At 37.0% G+C, this 20,651-nt stretch overlaps 1 protein-coding gene across 1 annotated transcript; it reads left to right on the top strand.

Moving 5' to 3' along the window:
* Positions 1 to 17,327: 17,327 nt before the first annotated feature.
* LOC138153712 (large ribosomal subunit protein eL24-like) lies at positions 17,328 to 17,880 on the top strand. Its single transcript, XM_069078067.1, has one exon. It carries the CDS (start codon positions 17,359 to 17,361, stop codon positions 17,830 to 17,832), a length of 474 nt encoding a protein of 157 aa, XP_068934168.1. The 5' UTR covers positions 17,328 to 17,358; the 3' UTR covers positions 17,833 to 17,880.
* Positions 17,881 to 20,651: the final 2,771 nt, after the last annotated feature.

Below are 20,651 nucleotides of genomic sequence, written 5' to 3'. Positions count from 1 at the left end.
GAACACATAGGTTATTCAATAATTGCCGTTCACTCTTTCCTTAGGACAAGTTCAACTTCTTTTTTGATTGTTGTTTGATCACACTTCATATTCTACTTTTTTTCCTCCATGTTTCTAAAGTAGAACCATTTCCTCACATACACCATGCTATTTTCCACTGGCCTTCAGGCAATACTTATTTTCAAGTTTGCAGGTATTGTAATGTTCAATATCTCTAAGTCATATAAGTTATCATCATCCTCATTTTACAAATGAGTTGAATGAGTCTCAGAGAGCCTTGTAACTAGTAAGCATGGGAAGTAGAATATAATCCAAGATATCAAAGTCAATATTTTTTTCACACATGGAGCTTCAAAACCCTCTGATTAAGGTAAAATACATCCGTGAACTTCCACTTCTTTGAGAATCTGTGCTAATCAATTATAAGTATTTATGAAGTGCTTACTACGCACAAAACTCTGTACTAATATTTGGGGAAACAAACAGAAAAGTAAGACAATCCCTGCTGTCAAGAAGCTCATATTTGAATGGGGGGGGGGGAAGCATAAGATTTCAGTTGCAAGTCAACAGGAAAGATCCAATGGAGTTGGAAAGATTCAATCCTTAGGGTGTCGTGGTAAAGCAAATAGTAATATCTCTTCTTTAACATTTATTTTATCTGATAAAAATGTAATTTTCTGATGTTGAACTATTTGACAATGGCAAGTTTTTGGTGAGAAGTTTCTGAGTCAGTAGCTGTTCCTGAAGAAGCATTTTCCAGGTTGTAACTATAAAGGGAGTGCTTGCTAAAATGATGGTGAGAGTAAGGGGTGGTCTGGAAATGGAACCAGTGTTCTGAGTACCACTGCTCTTGGACTTCCTTGCACATTGGTGGTAGTTAGTTAATATTTAGTGTAAATATTAGTGAGGAAGGTGGACTTCTTCATGATGATTGCTCCCTTCAATAACAATTGCAGAAAAACCTATAGAGCAGAAATTCTTTATCTTTCTTTGTGCCATAGACCTATTTGGCAGTCTGGAGAGACCTATAGATTCCTTTTCAGAATAATGTTTTTAAATGTATAAAATACATAGTATTCAAACAAAACCAAAGGTTCGTGAAAAACAAAGATATATATTTTTTCATCCAACTTCATGAACCTCCTGAAATATACTCACTGACACCTTGATAGTCTATGGACCCTAAGTTAAGAGCCTCAGTTAGAGTGTGTCATTAATAAGGTTCAACTGCAAAGGACTGATGTTAGGACTTCCTCCAGGTTGAAAGTGGCAAATGACAGAATCAGAAATGTCTTCCTGATGATCACTTGAGTATCTTATCTTTTTCTGCTTTTGCTATTCTGGTCACCACTTTTAATTCCCTATTCTGTGTCATCACAGAGAGTAAGCTGCCCCTCTTACTCTGGGTCATTAAAAAGGAAACAGAACTTGCTGGCTATTTCAGGGAAATGAAGATCAGCACTGAAGATGGGCCAAATTTTCAAAGTCTCCTTTGGTCATAGAGAGAAGGCCTCTGAAAGCCAAAAAGGCAGTTTGGGCAATAAGCCTTTTAACAAAGCTAGCAAGACAATGACTACTGTCACTGGGAAACAGCAAGCTTTGATGATTAGGATTAATTCCAGTGGCATAGCCCTGTGAACAGGTAAAGGGCCCAAAGACCTTGAATGTTGAAAAGAACTATAGATCTTCAAAGTCAGACATATAAACAGAGGGGGAAAAAAGGAAAAAGAAAAAAAGCTACCGTGTTTTAGAGATCAGAATCATGTAGATGTTGTATTCAGAATTCCACCCATTCCTAACAATTAATCTTATTTGTAACCATTCTGAATTGGGATATAAGCAGGAACACAGTTGATCTAAATTGAGAAACTATTGCTGATTTATTTAAAAATAGCCAATATTTATATAGTGCTTTACAGTTTGCAGAAGGTTTACACATACAATAGAACACCAGCTGCAGTTCCAAAAAGCTCTGAGAGATGTAGCAAGGTTGGGATGTAGGGACAATGGAAAGATACAGTTTAAGGACTGGCATGGGGCTGGCAACATGAAAGAAAAAAAGCCAATCAAATTCCCTGGGGTTCCTTTGGGAGAGCAGCGCTGTGAAGTGCTTGCAAGGGCCCTGTGCCATTTTTAAAATTTAAATTTAGGAGAATAATTGTCTGGATGTTTTATCTGAAAGAGGAAGGTCAGTTATACAAGAAGATAGAGCTTGCTTGCCTGTGGCACTCCAATTCTCTTTGCTTCATGTTCAGCTTGTTAGTCTTCCTGGGGTGAGGGGGTCCAGAGGGAGGGGTAGGGGAAGAAAGTCAGTGTGGACTCCAGAAGCCACATCAAGAGAAGCTTCCAGCTCTGCTGTTCTGAGAGGGAGAAGAGTCAGTTGAAGGGTGAGAAATGGGGAGGGAGGCGTAGTGGGAGCAGGAGCACTGACCATATGGCATGAGGCCTAAGGTCAAGGCTCTACTTGTGCCACTTGTTCATTCTGTGACCTCAGACATCTCTCTGAGTCTCTGGTTCTTTATTTTGTAAATGAAGATATTAATATATGCATTTTATACCCCATAAGGTTGTTGAGGGAAAAATACTTTTTAACTGTAAAGCACCATATAAATGTGAATGATTCTAAGTATTATTTTTATTAAGGTATTTAGTGAAAGGTCTTGTAATTCAATTCCTATCCTAAACATTGGAAATGGCATATAGGATGAGAGCAGAGAGAATTTCTGCTTCAACTAGGAAGGGAAGAGTTATGCACAGACTTACAAATAGCTATAGATATATCCACACAAGAATATTCAAGAACACATACACACACACACACGTGCGCGCTCGTGTGCCAAGTTATATAATATAGAGAGTAGCTACAACATAGGAAGGATAACAATAGTGGATGAGATGTATAGAAATACAAAGGATATAAAATTCAAGAAAAAGGAACCAGAAATCAAGTCCATGGACTCTGATATGTACAGTACATGCACAAATTATGGGTAATAAAAAAATAGAACTAGAGTTCCTAATGCAAGGGGGTAAATTTGACCTTAGAATTACAACTATAAGGGGAGGGGGGGGGAATGGGTGAAGATAATGCCCCTGAGTGAAATTTGGCATTAGATATATATTTCATTCAAAAATAGCAGGGCAGGTCAAAGGCAGAGAGTGGCAATGTATATTCAGAAAAGCTATACTTCCATGAAGAAATCCATGAATAAGAGCAAGGAAGTGTAGTTGAGAATGTTTGAGTGAAGATAATTGGAGTAAAAAACAAAATACACAAATAAAAACACACATACAAACTGTTATAGTAGCTGGACTAAACTACAGAGCACCTTTCTGGAGAAAAAGAAGGAATAAATGAGGAGTTTGGAAAATAGATCACAAATCTAGAATGGACACATAATAAAGTAGTGAGGTTATTGTGATTATTATTTGGTTTTTATTTGAGTGTGTTTGTGTATGAAAGGATTAGGTGAGGATATGAATTGCCTGGATATCAGAGGGGACTCTCAATCACATGTAGCACAGCTAATAATCTCCTGACTTAACTTTATGATCCCCCCCACCTTGATTTGATTTTTAACAAAATGAAACGTTTTTTACTGATATGGGATGATGTAAACCTTGTGGGGAATTGACAACACCATCTTCAAATTCATAATTCAGGAGAGAAAAAGAGGAGGTTTATTAATCAAATTATATTTTTTAAAAGATGTTTACAAAAAATTCGAGAACTTTTGTTTAAAACACACACACACACACACACACAAGTATGCCATTGTCATGTTTCATGTGATGGGAGTACTAAAGTTCAGAAGTCACTGAATCTGGAGAAGAAACACAGAACAAAGAGATTTTGTGTGGTTGGTTAGTTACTTGTTTTGTTTTGTTTTACTAGATTGAAAAGTGCAAAAATGTATTTGATTGCTAGCCACAAGGAATTATGTAATGAAATTTGATCCTGAATTGGAGGCGGAAATACTTAACGTTGATTTTGTTTCTCCTTTGTCTGCAAAGCAAAGTGATCCTTGGACTTGGAAAGACAAAACGAAAATGGGTAATAGGGAAATTGAAAGCCAAAAGTACAGGAATTATCAGAGGACATCTAGACATCCTTGATAAGTTCACGTCACCAGACCCAGAAGAAATATTTCTCAGTATATTAAAAGAATCGGCAAAAGTGTATAGAAAGCAAGCTGCTGTCTATTATTAATGAAAGACTACATATGTGTGTGTGTGCATGTTTGTATGTATATACACATGCATATATAATACATATATATGCATATGTGTATATAAAATATGTGCATTATAAATAGAAGATATGGGATATAGTATTCAAACCCAGATCTTCTGACTCTGAGAACAGAACAAGTTTTATTAATTTATTATTATTAAAAAGTGAAAAAGGTTTGTTTTATTATATTTTCCATTGTAATTCTCCAAGACATCTCATTGATGATAAGAGGAATACCACTTTGGCCCTAATCAAAGGTAATATAAGTAATCAATGCACAGAAGCCTTCCTTGGGTATAATGAGTGATCATTTGGGCAAGATGAGGTTGCAGATCTATCCTGAAAAGACTGAGAAAGTACAGAAAATCACATGACTCTTCCTGGAACTTATATTAAAGTTATCTTTTTAAAGTAGTCCTTTATATGATTTGATATGTAGAGTAGTTAAAGATCCCCTCCCCAATTAAAATAGGATTAAACATCCATACATACTTGTTGATGCTGACTTAAAAAAAAATCTAAGCTTCACTTCTTTTGTTTTGATTCCTGTTGAAATGAAAATCCTTCTAGAAGTAATGACACTATTTTTACATCAGTAATTTATACTTTAATGACAATGAGTTTCAGATCTTTTTATAGAATATGTTTTGTTGTCCAAAAGTAAAATATGAAGACACTAACTTCTTGAGGGAAGAGGGAGGAAGCAAATGGCTCAGGGGAAGGCATGCTAAGGAACAAGAAAGTTAGGGCTCAGGAGAGCAAATGCTCAAGACGAATCACACAGTTTTGCAAAATTCCTTGAGGAATGGCTTATGAAGGGAGAAGAGGGAGGTCTCAGGACCGTGATGCATCCATAAAACAATTTCTCTTAGTGATCCCAGATAGCATATCTGAATTCTTGTGAAGAAATAGAAAACATTCTACCTTATGCTATTATCAACAGGAGAACTTCAGTATTTTAAAAATTGCTTAATTGTTTGTGCATTGGCATTAATTGGTTCTTTTTGTTGGCTTCCCCAGTATTAGACCTATTAAAAAAAGTTGGGGGTGGGGTAGATTTTCCAAATGAAAATAAACAGTGATATCATATTTATGGACAAGGCCAGATTACTTATCTGTAAAAGATGCATTATTCACCATAGTGCTTCCTTTCAGCATGAAATATGGACAGAAAGTGAACTTTCCGTTCAGCTCTTCTCTGAAGAGGTCAGAAAAGCAATTATCTCTAGAGTAGCAGCTTCACAATGCCTTTTCTCTCTGATGCCCAACTTATGAGGTCCTCTACTTTATTCTACAATGAAAGCAATCCAAACTTAACTTTTATCAGTCCAAAAGATCTGCCCTGGGTCTAGAAGAGAAAGAATTCACCTTGAAAAGAAGGTATAAGTTCCAGAGTACATAGGGAAGGTGACTGTGGCCAAGGGAATGTATTTTCATTTTTAGTTGGGAGATAGGTTTCAAAGTGAACATACTCTTTGTTTTCCTAGTTTATTTAGGGTTTGGTACGTGGGAAAAATCCAGTAGGGAGAAATCATATCAATGAAAATTCATAAATTTAGGTTCAAAGAATCAGTATATTAAGTTCAGTATATGGGAGATATTCTTGAAGCAGTTCACATGCAAATGTTTGTTTCCTCTTCTAATAGAGGAGACACAATTATAAATATATAAGCATATATATATATATATGTATGTATGTATACATACATACAAAACAGATCCTTGAGCTGAGTCTTAAAGGAAACAAGGGAGGAATTTTGGGACCCCAAATTTTAGGGAGGATTTTCTGAAATTGGAATATGCCTAGTAGAGGGCAAGCAGTATGGTGAGAATGCTTAAATCTATGCCATAAGATCAGTATGAACTGCAGATACTTAGCCTGGAGAAGAAAAGATTCAAGGGAAACATGCTAGTTGTCCTCAAAGGTGCACAGGGCTGTTAGTTGGAAGTGCAATTCTATTGTTATCTTTAATTTTAAATTCAGTCCCAATGGCATACTGTAAAATGGGAAAGAGAGCCTAATTGTCTCCTCATGGAACACCCTAATAACCTAGAGGCAGAAGCCTCTGATCAGGAAGACTAAATGCTATCATCCTCCATTACAAGCTAATGCAAAGAATATTGGAAATGTATGGAAAACATGAAATTGGATAAACAAGATGACTGGGCCATTAATATATTTGAGTTAGGGTCAAAGATAAAAGATTGGTTTCTGGGGTATCCCAAAATATCCCAAAAAATCCCCAAAAGACTACAAAAGCTCAGAAAATTCTTACAAATAGCTGAAGCTACAATTAAAAATCCAAATGCTGGCTTCCTTAAACTGATCAGAGATTAGTCAGAGAGCACTGAGCAAGGCATGGCTAGCTGAAATCCAGGAGCAAGCACTGATGCCTAAGTTCAGCATCCTGAAGCTTTCTATTGGCAGGAGATGCTGTACTGAACTTAGAGGGGTAACACAAGATAGTGAGAATGAAAGCCACAGTGAATCTGAGGATCCAAGAAGGATCTATTAACCATTAAAGGAAGAAGCTATTGTGTTTTGGTAAGGGACTGTTTTATTGTGAGTTCTCCCTTATTTCTGTTCATCTGACTTTCGCCTATTTTGATATCATGGAATTGACCAGAGAACATAGGAAATGACACTGTAACTAAATAAAACACACGTACAAGTGGCTTGATGAAGTACTGTCATTTAATTCTTATTGCATTAATGGCAACTGTAAATAAGCGCCCAGTGTAATGTGCTGAGATAGTCTATTGATCTCTTTGGTCAATATAGTATGAAAATTCCTAACAAAACAAGATATTACAATATTGGTCGAAAAGATATAATTTTCAACTTTTAATACCCAAAGGGGAAGCAAAGAAAAATGAAAGAATTTACTTGGATTTTTTAGAGGGTGTTTCATTTTATTTTATTTTTGTGGGTGGGGGAATGTCAGTTGTATATAGCTAAGAATTAATAGGCTAACTATAACAATAATAATTCATATTTATAGACTGCATTAAGGTTTTACAAATCTCATTCTTCACAACTGTGTAAGGTAGAGCAGAGAAAAGGAGGCTTTAGAAAGGTGAAAGATTATCCAAAGTTATACAACTAGTATCAAAACTGGGATTAAGATCCCAGTCCAACACTATTTCAGCTGTTGCAGAAATGCAACAGAAACCTAGCATGTCACAGGTGACCAATGCAGGCATCATGATAAATACATTATCTGGAATTCAGCTAGCCATAATTCCAACTATCCTGACCAGAGCCAAGAACAAATTCTAAGCACAGACAAAAAAAAGGACTGAAAGCCATTCAAATAATGTAGCAAATTCCATTCACTAAAGGTTATATGCTCTATTCATAAGGGTCTGAACCTGTTCGTATTATTTTATGAGGGCCCCAGTCATGTCTGATGTCTGTCTTTCAGTGTGTGTGTGTGTGTGTGTGTGTGTGTGTGTGTGTGTGTGTGTATAATTCTTCTGCATTACTGTGGATCTAATTCAGGCAGCTCTTCAATGTTTCAGAGCTTCGTGAAATCACCACAATATCATCTACAAACAGGAGCATCTGGAGAAGCTCACCATATATAAAGAATCTCTCTTCCATATGGACTGCTGGATGGATTTTCTCTGTGATAATGGCAAGTGCCTTGGGTGAACATATGTCTCCCTGATTTATGCTTTACTTTATATTAATAATCAGAGAGTCATTGAGCTAAGCTATTTCAGTTATTATTTCTCTCAAGAAATTTTATATGATTTTGAAATATGCATTGGAGACACATTGTTGTAAGAGGGTATGAAAGCGGCATTTTCTCTACAAAATAAAAAGCTTTTTTAAAATAATCAAACAATAAGCACAGTGGTATATGTGCTCTCTACAACTTTTAGGCAATTGTGTGGATGTGGTCAGCTATAGAATATTGTTTGGGAAAAAAGCCTTGTCAATCTGTTCTCATAGGTTTATGAAGGATGTTTGTATGTTTATGAAGGATGTTTGTATATTGTAAATGTTTGTATATAGTTTATTCTCAAAAGTAAATAGACAAACAAATAAATATAATGATGGGAAATAGTTAAATATGTGTTTCTATATATATACATATATACAGATATCTTCATGAAATATCTACAAAAACATAAAATTCATGTATTAAGCCTATTATAATGACCCTAAGGATGCCAGAATTCTTTTGTTTTAGAGGAAATATCTTCACTAAAGATTGCTTACAGAAAGCGAGTTTGGGGCTTGGACCATTTTAGTCATATTGACTGTCCTTTTGTTGTTTTCATGTAATTTTATTATGTTTAAGCTTATTCCAATAACTTGTAGCACCGTGCTTCTGCTTTTCCTTTTGATGTTTGAATTGTTTTCCTCTGTATCTGAGGGGATAATTCATATAGAAACATAGACAGAAGCCAGACAAACAGACAGATTAGCATAATCTGATGATGCTGGGGGTAGAGGGAAGGAATATGTTACTCCTCTTATCTGATATTTCTTATTTTCAATGGAGACAGAAGTCATTTTATAGTATAATTCTATCCATACTTTGAGTTACCTTTCTTCCATAGGCTTTTTCTTTAAGACTTCTGGAGAAAGAGAAAGACAGGAATGAATATCCAAGGAGAACATAAACTACACGGAAAGATGTGGTCATAGTGACTAGTGTCTACAGAAACCATCATACAATACTATAAAAGTGGCACAATTGGGAAGTAGGCAGTGTGCCTCAGAAATGCTTTTGAGTTAAGATCAGATGTTTTTCCAAGTGGGTAGCTTCACTCAGAACCAATGAAGCATGTAGTTGCTAGAATTCCTGTAGCTGGGGAGATTTGAAGTTGGTGATCAACTCCTCCCCACTCTTCTTTAAACCCTTTAATCTGAGACAGAGCAAATAGAGTATTTCTTCCCATTCTTTGCCTTGACAACATTGGTGTGCATGGATTGGGATAATTTCCAATATAGATATATAAATATGAGAGGGGAGGGGAAATTTGATGAAGTGATATTGTATATTTGTTTTGCATTTATTTCTGATTTATTATTTATCTTCATGACCACAATAAAGTTAGTATCTGAGTCTATGCATGAATTGAAAGTAGTCCATGAAACTAAAATAATACATGCTGTGAGAGTCACTATAGACACAAGTAATTGTATTTTAATATTGTAACAACATTCCATTTCATCCTCTATCTTCAGTTGGGACCTAGTCCAGGGGTGGGGAACCTACAACCTCAAGGCCACATGTGGCGCTCTAGGTTCTCAAGTACTGCCTTTTGACTGGATCCAAACTTCACAGAACAAATGCCCTTAATAAAAGGATTTGTTCTGTAAAATTTGGATTCAGTCAAAAGATTGTACCCGAGGACCTAGAAGGCCATATGTGGCCTAGAGACCACAGGTTTCCCGCCCCTGATCTAGCTAGTGGAGAGTTAATAAAAACTACTTCAGAACTGCCACTGTAGCCACTTCATAGGTTTAGACTTGAGTGATGGAGATATGGAGCAATCTAGTTATTTACAGGCTAAGTATTTCTCAGTGATGTTTCTGGAAATAACCCTTTACCCAACACCAGAGAGTAACAGCTGATTAAGGCCTAGATTGATGGCACCAGGAGAGGGCCTCCTGGTGAGCAATTCAGATATTACATGAAGCTAAATTATCTTGGCTAAATAATTAACTCATTGATACTCTGCCTTCCTGTAGGCTTAAGGAAGGCAACATTTAAGCCACAGGATAGAAGAGTCTGACAATTCAGGGACCATATTGTATTTCAATTTTTTCATTTATGTAAGTGTTCCCTATACAAAGATTAATTCTCCCTCTTTCCCTTTATTAGGCAGTTTCATGAGTTGCTTTACATTCAATGCTTCATGTGTTTCTCTGTCTGATGAGTTGTTTTGTGCCTTGAAATGGTCAAAACATCATCTGATGACCAACAATCAACTTGTTGGCACTTAGCTCAGCTTGTCTTAATGTGGTAGACACATAATCTATGGCATGATCCATATCTGAAGCCTTTCCAATGTAGTAAGATTTAAAAATGAACAATCAATAATTAAGTGGCTAATATTTTTACAGAACTCTGCCAGGTGTTGGGTGTCAGTGCATACAAAATTTAAATAAGGCATGATTCTTGCTTTCGTGGAATTTTCGTTCTAGTAGAAGGATCAGGTATTTGCATAAGTAACCATGTTGCAAAATACTACACAGTAAATGCATATAAAAGATACAAGTAAAGTGCTATGTTCATTTTGATTGAGGGAGCTCATTACATACTTGGATGCATTAGACTTATGGAGTTAACTGAATTTAAATTGAACTTTAAAGAATCAAAGAATTCACCAAGTGGAATAGAGATTGGGCAGACTGGAGGTCAGCACTGAGTATGGCACCAATGTGGTAAGCCTCTGGGAGCAGAGGGACACCAGATTGACTAGGAAAGGCTGAATCAACACAGATCAGAAACAGAATGAGTCGAAGCTTCCAATGTCTTGTCAACCAATAGCAATATCATGCCTATGCTACACATGAAGAAAAAAACAATACTTAGTAGGCAATAGAAGGCCTAAGAAGTATTTTGAGGGGAAGACTAGCATGACAGTATCAATATATAAGGAAAATATATGAAAAAGCATGCATTATTAGAATTGAGTGGGGAGAGAAGAAGGGCAGTAGTGAATGGGATCAAGGATAAAGCTGTAGTCTTATCTTGGTATTGAAAGAAATGATTATTTTTCTTTTATATTAGTAACTAATTATTAGTTGCGATTAAGATTTTCCCTTTTCTATTTCCTCATTCAGAAATCAGCCCTTTGTAGGTTACTCAGCCACCATCTGAAGGACATTGGTGATAGAAGAGATTGTCCAAATCCCCAAGTACCTGCTTTTTAGGTAGCACTCCACACAACTAGAAGACTTTACAAGGAGAATCTAATCTAGGTGGAATTCTTAATCCACCATTGTTTACTGACTAGGTGAAGGATTGATTCTTTTGTATAGATTGTTTGAGGGTTAAATTTCACTTTGTCCATGAGAGATGTTCAGAGTACTATACCCAACCCCTCATTAGAATTCCATCTGTCATTATAGTATTCTTCCTCTCATTAATTGTTAACCAATCAAGGTTGCCACCTGTCAGGAGCACCCATTCTTCCAAGGGTATATAAGCATCAAGAAGCCTCCATAAGGGGTCTCTGTTTTACTAGAGAAAGTCAAGTGAACATCCTTTGGTTAATTGTTCAATAGCCATAATTAATAAAATGATTAATTATCCAGAAATCATTTCTTGATTTGATGAAATCATCATCTTGATGAACTTTCAATTCATCACAAATAGATCTTCCTCTGATATAGGAGGGAAGGAAGAGAGAAAGTGCGATGATCTTGTGAATTAATGCATGATGGAGGAGTGGACTTGAGAGAGAGCAAGTGCCTTTGAATAGTCTCATTCTTTGTAAATGAAGAATGAAGGACTCTTAAGTACCAAGGGTCATATATAAAGAGCATGGTTTCAGTGATATTACTTCAGTCTGAAATCTAAACTTTAAACTAACCTACATAAACTACATATGTGTATTAGAACTTGGAAAAAATAACAGAGCAGGAACTAAAATTCCCACAATTTCCACGCTTTCTCTAGCTACTGCTCCCCTGAAAGGTCTCCAAACAAGACCCAAACAACTAAGGTTTCATTTTGGTCTTCTCAATAGGACTAGTATTTGGTTCCCAGTTGAGGGTCTTCCCAGCAATAGGAAGATTTTTCAGTTCCAAATTAGGTGCCGAATATGATTGTCCTTCTTTTGACATGTATAAGAACAAGTCAGATGGAAACACTATGGGTCCCTCAAGTCAATGATTTTCTCTTTTGAAAAGACAGGCCTTTGATCATACACATGAAGATGGACAATTTTCTCAAGTCCAAACTTAAACCTCACTTGTGGCCCTAAAAGCCAGAATAGGTAACTTGAGGAAGTGCTTAGAATGGATATAATTGGTAACAAAGTTAGTGGCTGGTTCAAGAAAACAGATGTAACTCAAAGCCCATTGGTATGGTACTATTTCCTCAATGGCGGAGAGCAATATCAGACCTCCCATGAAAGGTGGGACAGATTTGGTGAAGGGGAAAAGAAGAAAAATTCAGCCTCTCTAGTCTCTTCATTCTGTTGCTTCAGGCTCTTCAAGTTGGAGGTTCTAGAGAGAAGATGCAATACCAATTCCGCTTCAGCTTGTTGAAGGGAAAGAAGGATTATGGAGAGGCAAAAGCTGCTTCTAAAACAGTAACTGACCAAAGGAAATAAACAAGCAAAACAAACAATAACTTGGAACTTTCTTTCTAAATTAAAGAACTTTGAACAACCTCATACTGCTTGCCAGATATAACACACATCGAAATCAAAGAAAAAAAGTAACAAATGAGACAAAAAAAATTATCTCAGAATTTATCATCATACACACATACACAGAGTGAAAAAAAAATACTCCAAAGTTTCTCACATACAAGCACAAAAAAATTATTAGCATCCAAACTCTAAACCAGGTTGTTTGTAGATAACAATTCCTATTTAAACTCATTCCAGGATAGCAAAACTATAAACAAACCTAAAACAACGGGTCTTATAGATTTGGAGGCTAGAACTTTTAGTGTCCATTCAATAAAAATTAAAAAAAAGAGATTTGGGTCTAAAATGTATACTGAAGTAGTCATTCAGAAACACTGGGCTAAGGGTAGCTAGGTGGCACAGTGAATAGAGCACCGGCCCTAGAGTCAGGAGGACCTGAGATCAAATCCAACCTTAGACACTTGACACAATACTAGCCATGTGACTTTGGGCAAGTCACTTAACTCCAATTGCCCTCCAAAAAGCAAAAAAAAAACAAAACCAGAAGCAGTGGGCTACTCTTGAGGAAAAGAAAAATACTGAAGAAGTTTAGAAGGACCAAACAAATAATATGTCTACGGTTTTTAGAAAAACTAACAAAAATCTTCTACAATTTCTTGTAAAAAAATAAGGGAGAAGTTATATTCTATTAAGAGAGATCCCACATTAATAAGGGTAATTTCAATTTGACTCATAATAAGTGACTGATTGTGATATGGTTTACTGGGAGGCCAGAATAGATTCGTTTCTAATGTGTCCTACCCCAACTCTTCTCCAATTGAGACTTTTATTCTTTCCAGGAAGAGAAGCAGGAAGTTTGGACCAGAGGTTGATTTTCTTCTCTCCTTTGAGAGAGTGTATACAGGGTTAGAATTATATCTATCTGCCCTTTTACATATTATTAGTTTAGAGAATGTAATTTAAGGTTCAAGTTAAACTCCTGATCCCTTTTTTAATGGGAGAAAGGACTGTTATTATTCATTCATTTCAGTCTTATTTGACACTCCATCGGCCCTATTTGGATTTTTTCTTGACAAAGATATGAGAGTGGTTTGCCATTTCCTTCTCCAACTAATTTTATAGTTAATTTTTTGTGGAAACTAAGGCAAATAGGCCTAAGTGACTTGCCCATGATTACACAGATAGTAAATGTCTTAAGACCAGATTTGAACTCAGAAAGATGAATCTTCCTGACTTTAGGCCCAATATTCTATCCACTGAGCCACCTAACTGCACTAGTTGACCACAAGTTTTGAATGCAACACTTGACTATTAAATGCCAGTTTCACAATGAACAGCTATTTTCCCTCTGCCATATTCATCAAGAGTTTATATGGGAATAAGGAAAAGGAAAGACAACTGTTTCTCTAGGCAGTATGACATAGTGGTTAGGACACTGGATCTGTACTAAAGAAGACTTAATTTCAAATCTTGCCTAAGTCATTAACTAACTAGTTCTATGAACACAAGCAAATTATTTCACCTCTCTATATCTCAGAAAGGTACCTCCATGCCGTTTCTTATATTTAACATAAGGGAGTTGGATTCAATGACCTCTAAAGTTTGTTTCAGTTATAAATACATGATTATTTGATCCTACTGATAGGTCCTCATGATGTGGTCTAAGGGTGCTAGGAACCCCAAAATGCAAGGGTACAAGGGGGGTGTCTGCCTCGAAAGAATTTAAGCACTCAAGCCTTCTTTCAGTCAAAGTAGTGAGGTTTTATTATAACACAATTTGGGAAAATGAAGTTCTAAGAATCTGCACAATTTACTGAGGCAAGAATGGTACTTTTATACAGAAAAAGACTGAGAAATTTTGGATGGGATTAATGAGTGTCAAGCTAATTAGGTCATCAAGGTGGACTAGGGTGGGTCAGCTGTCTTGAGAGGAGGCTGTGATCTGGGCTACTGAAATGTATGGGAAAATTCAGGTACTGGGTTGCTTTCAAAGATATGGCCTTTTCCTTTTAGGGGTTCATTGCCTCCTGGGGCTTGGACAAAAGTTTATGCTGTAGGGAGTGTCTGAAAACCAAAAATTGTCTATTGTATTTAGTATCTCTTAGGAGGAGAGATATACATAAGGATAAAGAAGAGTTAAGAAGGCAGAAGCTACCTAAACCAGAACGGTCAAAACAAAACAGTAGCTAATCATAGAAGATGAAAGCAGAGTAAAAGAAGGTAACTCATGATTGACATATGACAAACCAACTAATTTTTCTACTCCCCAAGTCATTAAACTTCCCGAAGGGCTCCTCATATCACCCAAGATTAACCTAGGGATATATTTTAGGATTAGTAGGGATTTTTTTTTCCTATGGACCTTGGGTTGTGCTAAGTGGAGTGAGCAGCTATAAAGAATGAACATTAAGAAAAGGTGGACGAAAATGGAGTCCAGAAGAGCAAGTACCTAGGCTAGTTAAATATAGCTGAGGTCAGAACAAGATCATGACTAGGTATACAGGAGTAATACAGAGAAATGTGAACAAAAGATAGCTAGAAAATTCATCAGGATTCTTCATTATAACAGCATATTTCTTCACTGGCCAAGGGAGAACAAATTAATTTCAATTCAGCCAGCATTTATTATGCAATTATTGTGTGCAGAACAATGAATTAAGCACCAAGGGGATACAAAATTTAGCATTTATGCGTTAGCATAGTCCCTTGAGGAAGTTTAAAGGTTTTTGGAATATATGACACATAAAGAACTATAGCATAAAATAATATAAAATACATACTTTAGGGAGTTGAAAAATATTCTGTGAGATCTAAAAGGAGAAATTCTACCTATAGATGGAGGGATCAGGAAAGGGTTTGATAAAGGAAGTAACAAATTGATAGGACTTAAAAAGATAGGTAGGAATTCAATATAGGAAGAGGGTAAAAAGGCATATTCCAGGCATAAAAGCTGGTACATGTAAAACCATGAAGATGGGAATTTAGAGGGTGTGTACATGGATAGCAAGTAATCCAAATTGGGTAGTTGTGATGGTAATGGGGATTTGAAGATCTTCCCTGCCTCTTGTATTGGCAATCAAAAAGGTACTTAGCACCTTGTTTCAAGTTCATGATTGTATCAAGTATTAAGTTCCAGAATTTGTGAATCCCACAGTGGGAGGAAGTTGCTGATATAACAGGAAGACAGGAAGGCGATGAACAGGGAGGAGCTTATACCATATATAAAGAAAAGCCCAAACTAGTGAGCCAGAATTGCTGAGAGAGAGAACTTCCAGGATCTTGAGAACTTCTGAGGACTGCTACAAATTGAGAACAGAATGGAGAACAGGACTTGTGGTGGCAGAATGGAGACCTGAGAACTGAGAAGAGAATTGAGAAGAACTGATAAATGAGAAGAGAGGAGCACTGGGAGAAAGCATGGCTGTGGTGCCAGTACTTTGTCTGAATGTTTTAATGCTTCTTTGTCAAATCTGTCTGTTGATAGAGGACATTGCTGTTGTTACAGAAGCCCTGGGACCTTACTGCTGGTTCAGAAGCCCTGAAAGAGGATTTTCTTATTGTATATTTGCATAAATCCCAGAGGAGTGTCTTGCTGATGTTTTCAGAGGTCCTAGGACTATACTGATGATTTGCATTGATTCCTCAGACCTTGCTGTTGGGTCTATGTTGATTTCACAGGCAGAAAACGTATTGATGAGGATGCTGGCAATGAGCATGGATGTTATTGTGGCTTTGTTAAGCTTTGTCTTCCCAGAAATAGAAACTGTGAAGGACTTGAGGGAGACTAGACACTGTGAGCTTCAATATGGAACAGGGACTGCACAAGGAACTGCAGAGAGCTGTCTGCCTTTGAACTCAGGTGACAGTTAGGTAGATTTGGGCAGGAGTTGGGACCATGGAAGAGGAGCCATGGAAGCTGAGAGCCCACCTCAGTCAAGATGAAAAGACTTCTCCTTGGGTATTTAATGCCAAATGAGAAGATCATGATTTACTGTGGTCTAAGGGTAGAGAATTCTGTACTCTGTATCCTTTACCTTTTCAGGATGATTGAATTAAGAACGTTTGGAAACTAATCTCCAATTAAGAAGAGGAGACTTTTTGATTGAAGAGATTAAGATAATGTGATCTAGGCGTGGAGTACTTTGTGTCCATTAAGGAGGCTTGCCTCCTTAAGGATGATTGAGTTAAGTACTTACTCAATGATTATACTTTGTTTAAACTATGTGGCTACTTTGGTGAAAACTATGTGGCTACTTTGGTGAAAACTATGTGGCTACTTTAGTGATAAGTTGTTAAGTTATAACATTGTGAATGCTGTACTTTGTTTTTTGTCAATGTTTGGTCTTAGTTTATTACTGAATAAATAGAGAGTTCATTTTACTATGTAATCAGAATCTTGAAGCTGTTCACAGCAGCAGTCCTCTGGAAAGCTGCTCATGCTTGGCTTTATAGTAGTATATTGAAAATAAAAAATACTGAAGAAGCTCAGAAGGACAAAACAAATAAAATGCCTTTTCATGTCTTTTCAAGGGAAAAACTAACAAAAAAGTCCACAATCTCTTCCAAAAAATAAGGAATCAGAAGTTATATTCCTATGAAGAGAGCTCTTTTCCACTACATGAAAAAAAGAGTTCTAAGAGATAAAGCAGGAAGGATACCGTGGAATTTGAATACAAAATCATTATTCATTTGACAACAGAGAACAAATGAAGATATTTAGTTGAGTAAAAATATGACTAGAGTTTTCTCTCTTTGCCATCTTCCTGACGCTTGCAGCCATGAAGGTCGAACTGTGCAGCTTTAGTGGGTACAAGATCTACCCGGGTCACGGAAGGCAATACACCCACACGGACGGGAAGGTTTTCCAGTTTTTGAATGCAAAATGCGAGTCTGCATTTCTTTCAAAGAGGAACCCCCGGCAGATCAATTGGATTGTCCTGTATAGAAGAAAGCACAAGAAGGGCCAGTCGGAAGAGATTCAAAAGAAAAGAACTCGCAGGGCTGTTAAATTCCAAAGGGCCATCACTGGGGCTTCTCTTGCTGATATAATGGCCAAGAGGAACCAGAAACCTGAAGTCCGAAAGGCCCAACGAGAACAAGCCATCAGGGCTGCTAAGGAAGCAAAAAAGGCTAAGCAAGCAACTAAGAAGACAGCTGCATCTGCTGCTAAGGCTCCTACAAAGGCAGCACCGAAACAAAAAATTGTGAAGCCTGTGAAAGCTTCTGCACCCCGAGTTGGTGGAAAACGTTAATTGTATACTAAATTGGATTAAATAAAAGGAAATTTAAAGCAAAAAAAATATATATGACTAGATATATGAATAAAGACTAGTCTGACCATAGGATGAAAGCTGTATGGGCCAGTTTAGAGGTTGCTCCAATAGTCCAGATAAATTTTATTGAGGATTTCAACCCCAATTATGATAGTGACATAGAAAAGAAAGCTAAAGTGAAAAGTACTCAAATCAATGCAATTGTTTTAAAGTGAGCACTGAGTGTATGTGAGGCACTGTTCTAAGAACTTAGGATACAAAGAGAAAAATAAAAGAACTCAATTCATTAAGTTTGCATTGAGCACCTACTATGTGCAAGATACTACTTTACATGCAGATGATAGAAAAACAAAGATAAAAACAACCTTGTACTTAAGGAATTTCTATTCTATAGAAGTTATATCAAGTACCTAAATAAGCAATTACAAAACAATTTCAAGAAAAGGAAGGCATTAATGCCTGGGGGCAGGGGTAGGGGAGAGTAGTTGGTTGGTTTTCTGTAACCTTGAAGGAGCTTTTTACTGGGATTTGCTAATTGTTTAATTATGAAAGATGAAGGAGAGGGAAGAGTCAAATGAAATACCAAGGTTAAAAATATGGAAAGTTAGATAAATGACAGAGTCATTTCTTGTAATGCCATGCAGCTTTCCAGAAGAATGCTACTGTGAAAATCTTTTAAGATTCTGATTACACAGTATAGTGAACACTCTATTCCATAAAAAAATCAAAGCAAAACATTCACAGAAAATCAAGGTACAGCATTCACAATGTTACAACTTATCACAGAAAATCACAATATAGTATTCACTACAGCTTATCATTAAAATGGCCACATAGTTTCTACCATAGTGGCCAAAAAGTTTTGAACAAAGAACAGTCATCTCAAAGTACAACAGTAAAACTCTTCCACTCATGGGGCACACTAAGTTAACTCAATCAGTCACTTATTCAGCAATCAATTACTAAGTATCATTAATCACTAAGTACAATCATTAGAAAACACACAGACCCAGACCCCTAAGTCACTAGTAAACTACAATTTCATCACTACTTAGCACCCACAGAGAAGTCTTTTCATCTTGACTAGAGGCAGGCAACTCCTACATGAATCCACCAGTCACCTGGATTCAAAGGCAGACAGCTCCCATTTCTTTGTCCAGATCTCCATGTAAGTCCTGCTCCACATTGAAGTTCACAGGGTCTAGTCCATCTCAAATCCTTTACAATTTCTGTTCTTGGGAATTCAAGGCTCAACGAAGGCACCAATAGACAAAGTCTTAGCATCCTGTTGATGCTTCCTCAGTCTTCTGCAGCTCTTTCAAAAAATCAGAATCACCTTATCCAGCCTGGGTGGGGGGTAGTCCTGGCCTCCTGGACTTCTGGCCTCGTGGGCTCCTCTTCAGAAGAAGCTCCATCACCACAAGTTCTCAGGAAATTCTGACTCAGTTCTCAATTCTCATTTCTCTTCTGCAGCTGCTCTGCCACCAGATGCTGGTCCCAAGAAATTCTGACTGTGCGTCTCTGGGGTTTTTCTTATATACACAGCATTAGCTACTTCCTGTTTCAGCCAACCCTTTCCTGTTACATCAGGAACAGGGGTTCATACCTTCTGTTTCTTTCACAGAGGCTTGATCAATTACTAAGTGCTAAGTACCTGCTTACTTGCGATACAAAAAGGGGTCTTCAAATTCAAATTATATTACCATTACACATCTTCGGGGCCATATCAGTTCAGTAGCACTGGTTTGTCAGTTAAACTTCAATACTACCCAAACACACATCTAGGCTAGACATGTGAAGTATTCCCATTTTTTTTAACCTTCTGCATTTTTAGTTCTGTGGCAGCTAGGTGACACAGTGGATAGAGCACCAGCTCTGAAGTCAAGAAGATTCCTCTTCCTGAGTTCAAATCTGGCCTCAGTCACTTACTTGCTCTGTGATCTTGGGCAAGTCACTTAACTCTGCCCCAATTTCCTCATCTGAAAAGTGAGTTGCAGAAGGAAATGCAAACCACTCCATGGTCTCTGCCAAGAATTCCCCAAATGGTGGCACAAAGAGTCAGGCATGATTGGAATGACTAAACAACAGCTTTTAGTTCTGAGAGTAAACATTTAAGCTTTGTCTATAATGAAAAACATCACATGCAGAAGTTAGCAAGGCTCTACATATGCCTGAGAAATGACTAATGCCCTTCATCCACTGCCTCCAAGGCAACGGATTTCCCAGAGACTCATCTGAAGAATCCCAATGCCACTCTTTAGAGGTTTAGGAATATTAAGTCCAAATAACTCTCTTCTATAAATGATACTAATGATAGCAGTGATGATTATGATAATACTTTATATTTGTGTAGGTTTATTCATTTTAAATCTCTTCCATACACATTATCTCAGTCAATCTTCATAATAGACCTCTAAGGTAGGTAGGACATGATTATTAACCCCATTTGGCATATAAGAATAATTGAGATTTATATAGTACTTTTAACATTTGCAAAGTGTTGCACATACATCATTTCATCTGAGTAATCATGGAAGGGAAATACTCCTCAGAAGATTATGCTTATTTTACAGATGAGGAAATTTAAGTTCACTAGTAACTTGCCCGTGGACAGAAAGTTAGTAAATGCAAAAGGCAGGTGTTGAATCCGGGTCTTGCTGATGCTAAGGATAACACTTTATCCATTATATCACGCTGCTGCTACATGGGGGGAGTTCAGGCTCAGGCTAAGTAACTTGCCTAAGGTTGATACAGAGTATTACTAAGCAAGGAAGTATAGGCCTTTCACCTGCTGACAG

The sequence above is a fragment of the Petaurus breviceps genome, unplaced genomic scaffold (genome assembly GCF_028583685.1).
Source record: "Petaurus breviceps papuanus isolate PSGF00001 unplaced genomic scaffold, PetGlider_PUasm1.0 151, whole genome shotgun sequence".
NCBI classification, from domain to species: Eukaryota; Metazoa; Chordata; class Mammalia; order Diprotodontia; family Petauridae; genus Petaurus; species Petaurus breviceps.
This window is presented reverse-complemented; position numbering and strand designations above follow the sequence as displayed.

Bases quoted from the DNA above. Each gene is read 5' to 3' on its own strand.
- LOC138153712 (XM_069078067.1), top strand. From the start codon at position 17,359: ATGAAGGTCGAACTGTGCAGCTTTAGTGGGTACAAGATCTACCCGGGT.